The sequence below is a fragment of the Dryobates pubescens genome, unplaced genomic scaffold (genome assembly GCF_014839835.1).
Source record: "Dryobates pubescens isolate bDryPub1 unplaced genomic scaffold, bDryPub1.pri scaffold_130_arrow_ctg1, whole genome shotgun sequence".
Classification (NCBI taxonomy): domain Eukaryota; kingdom Metazoa; phylum Chordata; class Aves; order Piciformes; family Picidae; genus Dryobates; species Dryobates pubescens.
The window spans coordinates 23,240-29,239 of NW_026530721.1; the positions used below are offsets into that span (position 1 = coordinate 23,240).

Below are 6,000 nucleotides of genomic sequence, written 5' to 3' on the forward strand. Positions count from 1 at the left end.
GAGCCCTATGCAGCATCTAAAGTGCCCTATGGAGCCTCTATAGAGCCTCTCTAGAACCCTACAGAGCCCTATGGAGCCTCTATAGTGCCCTATGGAGCCTTTATAGACTCCTATAGAGCCCAATGCAGCCTCTGGAGAGCCCTATGGAGCCACTAGAGAGTCCTATAGAGCTCTATAGAGCACTTGTAGAGCCCTATGCAGCATCTAAAGTGCCCTATGGAGCCTCCATGGAGTCCTATGGAGCCTCTATAGAGCCTCTCTAGAACCCTACAGAGCCCTATAGAGCCTCTCTAGAGCCCCACAGAGCCCAATGCAGCCTCTCTAGAGCCCTATGGAGCCTTTATAGAGCCTCTCTAGAGCCCAGTGCAGCCTCTATAGAGCCTCTATCGAGCCCTATGGAACCCTAAGAAGCCTCTAGAGCGCCCCATGGAACCTTCTGGAGCCTTTATAGAGCCTCTCTAGAGCCCAGTGAAGCCTCTATGGAGCCATGGGCAAGGCCCATGGGAGTGGGGCTTGGAACCAAATGATCTTCAACCTTCCACCAGCTCAGGTTGCTCAAGGCCTCATCCAGCCTGGCCTCCAGCACCTCTTCCAGGCTCTCCCCTTCCCCCTCAAGACTTTCCTCCTCCTCTCCCAGCTCCAAGCCCTTGGACCTGTCCCTCCCCAGCTCCCCCGGAGCCTTTCTCCCTCTCCTGGCTGCTGCTCAGCTGCAGCTGCACCCAGCTGGAGGAGGCTTTGGTGGCACTGCCGGAGCGGGGAGGGAGCCCCTGGAGCTCCCTGCCCTGGCCCTGCCTTCAGGTAGAGCCTAAAAATAGCTTCCTCCTGCCTGCTCCATGTGCCAGCCCCGAGGAGCTGGAGCAGAGCAGCTCCCTCCTGCCCTCTCTGCTCCTGCTGGGTGCCAGGGCAGCTCTGCCTGGCCCCTGGGAGCCCCAGGGGTGTGAGACCCCCCCCAAAAAGAGCCATGCCAGCAGCTTCCCGCAGCAGCAGGGTGCTGAGGGAGCAGTCAGTCTCCTCCTGTGCTCCTAGGCTGACATCAATCAACCTCCTCCCCGTCTGGGTCTGGGTCCCGGGGCAGAGCCAGGCTGGGGCGAGAGCATTGGGCACCGCTCCCTGCCCTGGCCTCGCCGCTGCCCCCCGGGTGGGCGCCGGTGCCGCGCCGCAGCCCTCCCTCCCTTCCTCCCTCCCTCCTTCCCTCCCTCCCTTCCTCCCTCCCTCCCTCAGCAGCTGGAACTTTCCCCTCGCAGAGTTTGCTCCTTCCCAGCCTCTCCCTTTGGCCACGGGGAACCGGAGCCCCCGGCCCCGCCGCCCCCCGCCCCGGGAGCGGATGAAAGGAGAGGGCCCCGGGCGCAGCCCCTCCGGTGTCAGCTTTTATTGGTTTGCGGTGGCCGCCCGGAGCCCAGCGCCCGGCTCAGCCCCGGGGCCACCCCCGGCCGCGGCTCGGCTGAGGAGGAGGAGGAGAGGAGGAGAGGTGGTACGGGGAGGGTGGGGAAAGGGAGCGGAGCCGCTGCCCCTCGCTGTCCCTGGGCCGGCGGGGAGGGTCGGGGGGCTCGGCCGTGTCCGCCTCCCCCCCCCGGCACTATTTGGAGGTGGGGGTGCCCTGGCCGAGCTGCAGCAGGGAGTTGGTGGCGTAGTTCTGGAAGAGAGGCTGCAGGAACATCCCCACGGTGCCGAACACGCAGACGAAGACGAAGATCCAGAGGAAGAGACGATCGATCACCATGGCCACGTACTTCCAGTCCTCGCTCACCTGCGGGGGCAGCGGGGGGCAGAGAGACAGCAGCTCAGGACGCGGCTGGCACCGCCTGGCACCGCCCGGCAAGCAGCCGGGAGCAGGACCTCGGCCGGCAGCCTCCCCCCTCAGCACCGCAGCTCCCCCGAGGGTCGCTGCCAGCCCTGCCCGTGGGCACCGCGGGGGCTGCCACCCGCCCGGGCGAGTCATGCCCGCAGGGAGCTGAGCCCTGCGGGGTGGGCAGCAGCGGCCCCCGGCCGGGGAAGGCTCTGCCGAGGTCTGCAGGGAGCCTCCTGCGCAGCTGCTGGAGGCTGGGGAAGGGTCGGGGGCCAGGGCTGAGCTCCCTGCCCGGGGCTGCGTGGGGGTCGCTGCGAGGGGCTCGGCAAGGGACCCCCTTGGGGCTTGTGCAGGTCCCTTCCTGTGGTGCAGCCAGGAACCAGCACAAGCTCTGCCTGCAGCCCAGGGCCCTGCCTGCACCCCACAGCCCTGCCTGCACCCCACAGCCCTGCCTGCACCCCACACATCCCTCCCCCTCCTCCCCGTGCCCTGGCACTGCCCCCCCTGCCCAGCCCCCCGCTCACGCTCTGGTCGTCGTCCTCGCTGCGCATGTGGTCGGCGATGAAGCGGACGCCGTCCACAGCCTCCTCCAGCCCGCAGCCGCAGCCCCCCGCCGCCCCTGCCCCTCCTGGTAGCCGTTGTTGAGCCCTTCAGCCTTGGCGGCGCCGGGATTGGCGTAGCAGGCCCCGGCCCCGGCTCCAGCCGCGGCGCCGGCTCCGGCCCGGAGGAAGAGGTCGGCGGCAGCGGCGGCGGCGGCGGCGGCGGCGGCTCGGTCCTGGGCGTGCCGCCGCCGCCGCTGGCGCAGGCGCTGCCGGGCGCAGTTCTGCTGCTTCGGCTGCTTCATGAAGAGCAGCCCCGGGAGCTTGCGCAGGAAGAGGCTGCGCACACCAGGGGGGCATGGTGTGGGTGGTGGGCGAGCGGTGGTGCACGTTGAGGACGCAGACGCTGGTGACGATGGAGAAGGTCACCAGCACCATGGTGAACATCAGGTACTTGCCCACCAGCGGCACGTCGAGGGAGGTGGGCGGCACGATCTTGGAGATGAGCAGCAGGAAGACGGTGAGGGCCAGCAGCACGGAGATGCAGAGGGTCATCTTCTCGCCGCAGTCGGAGGGGAGGTAGAAGACCAGGATGGCCAAGGAGGTGATGAGGATGCAGGGGATGATGAGGTTGATGGTGTAGAAGAGAGGCTTGCGGCGGATGATGAAGTCGTAGGTGATGTCCACGTAGGTGGAGTCGGCCGGGTTCTCGTTGCGCCGGCCCGGCAGCGCCACGATGTCCCACTCGCCGCTAGGGGTGAAGTCGTCCAGGCTGGCGACGTCGCTCTTCAGCACCAGGTCGATCTCGGTGCGGTCGTAGGTCCAGGAGCGGAACTTCATGGTGCAGTTCTGCTGGTCGAAGGGGAAGTGCTTCACCTCGATCTTGCAGGCGCTCTTGTAGATGGCGGGGGGCAGCCAGAAGATGCTGCCGTCGTAGGAGATCACCGCGTTGGAGTAGAAGGAGACCTCGTACATGCCGTCGGCGCTGGGGGGAGGAGGAAGGGCGGCGGGGAAAGGGGGGAGGGGAAGGGGTGGCTCCGTCACATCCCGGCACCGCCCCGAGCCCTGGCGAGGGGGCCGGGGGGGGGGGGGGGGCGCCGCCTGTGTGTCCCCCACCACCACCCCCACCCCGAAACCTGAGCCTCACTTGTTGTAGAGCACCACGTCGGGCAGCCAGATGTGCTTGGAGGGCAGCCGAACCTTCTTCATGTTGTCGAAGTCCTCCGGCCTCCAGGTCAGGCGATAGTCCTCCCACTCCTGAGGGGAGGGGGCAGGAAGGGGGCAGCCCCCCACCCCACCCCCGCGGCGTGGGTGGCCAGCTGGGGGTCCCCCACGACGTGGGTGGACCTAAAGGGGGGGGGGGGGGGTCCCACACGGGGCTGGGGTGGACAGGAGGGGTCCTGGAGTAGGGTGCAAGGGGAGGGCCAGGACAGGGCGGACAAGGGAGGGGTCGTGGGGCAGGGTGGGCTTAGGGCAGAGGGGGTCCCAGGGCTGGGAGGGTTTGGGGGGCAGGGAGGGAGGGTCCCACTAAGGGCCGGGGTGGAGAGGAGGGGGCTTGGAGGGTCTGCAGGGGGCGCCAGGAGAGGGCAGACAGGGAGGGGCTCTGGGGCAGGGTGGGCAGAGGGTCCTTAGGGCAGAGTGCAGGGGGGGGGTAGGGGGGGGTCTGAGGGCAGGGTGGTCCCGGGGCAGGGCTGCAGAGGGTCCCCGGGATGGGGGTGCAGCGGGGGGGGGTTGGAGCCTGGGTGCTACCTGGGTCAGCCAGACGTTGGTGGTCATAATCTGCTCCCGTTCGTGCTGCGGAGAGCGGGGCCGGTTACCGGGGGGGGGGAGGAGGGGAGGGGGAACCGCCCCGGGGGGGGGGGGGGGGGGGGGGTCCGCCGAGCCCCCGGGCAACTCACCACACTGATGAGCTGCGCCAGGGACACCATCAGCTGCACCGTGACCAGCTCGGAGCCGTTGGCCGCCGGCCGGATCAGTTTGTTGTACCGAGCCGGGTCCAGCAGGTACTCCACCAACCTCTCCTCCGTGTCCGTGCCCAGGCTCCCTGCGGGGCACGGCGGCAGCCTCAGCCCCGCGGCACCGGGCACCGGCCCCGCCGGGAGGCTCCGCACTCCCCTCCCCCCCCCCCCCCCGCCCCGGGGCTGAGCCTGTGCCCGGCGCGGGGCTCGGGGGGAGGTGTCCGGGGGGCGCAGCCGGGCCCGGGATGCTCTTAGGGGGGCAGCCGGGGGGGTACCCGCAGCTGGGTGCCCTCCCCCCAGATCTCCCCTGCCCTCCCTGCCCGTTCCCCGAACAACCCCGGGGGAGCGGCGCGGGCAGACGGAGCCCCCCCCGGGCCCGGCAGTGCCGCGGTGGCCGCAGAGCCCCCGAGGGGGGTGGGGAGAACCGGGAACGCTCCCGGGTTGGGTCGGGGCAGCGGGGCCGGTACGGGACCCACGCCGGGTCCGTCCGGGGGTCGGTATCGGGAGAGGGCAAGAGGGGCAGCCCCGGGGCCCGGTCCGGTCCCTTCCCCGCCGGTGCCGGTGCCCCCGCACCCCCACCCCGCGGCCGGCACTTACGTCTGAGGGCGGCGAGGAGGCAGAGGACGCGGAGCAGCGCCATGGGGGCGGCCCCGCTGCCGGTGCCGGTGCCGCTGCCGCTGCCCGGGCGCTGTCCCCGGTGCTGCCGCGCTCTCCGCGGTGCTGGAGCCGGCGGCGGCGGCCCGGGCGGGGCGGCCCCGGGCGGGAGGCGGTGCCCGCTGCGCCGGGGCCGCCCCGCGCTCCCGCTCCCACACCGTCACCGCCGCCGTCAGCGCTCCCGGGGCCGCCCCCGCCTCCGCCCCGCCGCGCCCGGGAGCCCCGGAGGAGCCGGGGGGCAGCACGGAGGGGAGCGAGCGCCGCCGGCCGCCGCCGCCTCCGGTGCCCGTGCGCGGTGCCAGCGGAGCGGGAGCGGAGCCGGGCAGCTGCGGGCAGACCCCGGAGCCCCCCCCGGCCTTTCCACGCCCCGGGACCCCCCCCCGGCACCTGCTGAAGCCCTAAGGACCCCCCGGTGCTTTCCCCCCCCCCGCCCCGGGGCCCCTCCCCCGCTCCGGTGACCTCGGCCCGGGTCTCCGCGTGACCCCCACGTGACCCCCTCCTCGCGGCAGCGGGCGGGGCCAGCTCTCCCCTCTAGCCCCGCCTCCCTCGCGCCCCGCGGGGGGGGGGGGGGTGCGTGGGGAGGGAGCGCACTCCCTGGCGTCACTTCCGGCTCGCCGTCCCACTCGCCCCGCCCCAGAGGGCACTTCCGGCGGCCGAGCCCCGCCCCTTCCGCTGGCGGCGGGAGGGGTCACTTCCGGAGAGCGGGGCCGTCCCGCCGCCATCTTGGGCCGGCTCCGGGGGCTGCGGCGGCGGCGGCGGCGGAGCGGGGTCCCTCCATGGGAAGATGCAGCGGGCGGGGCCGGAGGAGGCGGCGGGGTCGCAGGCGGCGGCGGGGGGGGGACCCGGGCGGAGCGGGGCCGAGCCGGCGGCGGCCCCCGCCGGGCGGCTCCTGAGGCGGGAGCTGCGGCTGCTGGAGTCCATCTTCCACCGGGGCCACGAGCGGTTCCGCATCGGCAGCGCCTGCCCCGACGAGATCAGCTGCGAGTTCGTCCCGGGGGCCGGGGCCCGCGCCGGCGCTTCCGGTTCCCGGGGGCCGCCGCCGGGCCCCGTCCGCATCCACTGC

The 6,000-nt window shown here is 72.0% G+C and overlaps 1 protein-coding gene across 1 annotated transcript; it reads right to left on the bottom strand.

Moving 5' to 3' along the window:
* Positions 1-1,561: 1,561 nt before the first annotated feature.
* Positions 1,562-5,118, bottom strand: CHRNB2 (cholinergic receptor nicotinic beta 2 subunit). The gene is given in 8 exon segments (XM_054179345.1): positions 1,562-1,747; positions 2,311-2,402; positions 2,405-2,672; positions 2,674-3,310; positions 3,473-3,582; positions 4,075-4,119; positions 4,224-4,369; positions 4,881-5,118. Coding segments are annotated over 8 exon segments (1,512 nt in total). The 5' UTR covers positions 4,924-5,118; the 3' UTR covers positions 1,562-1,576.
* Positions 5,119-6,000: the final 882 nt, after the last annotated feature.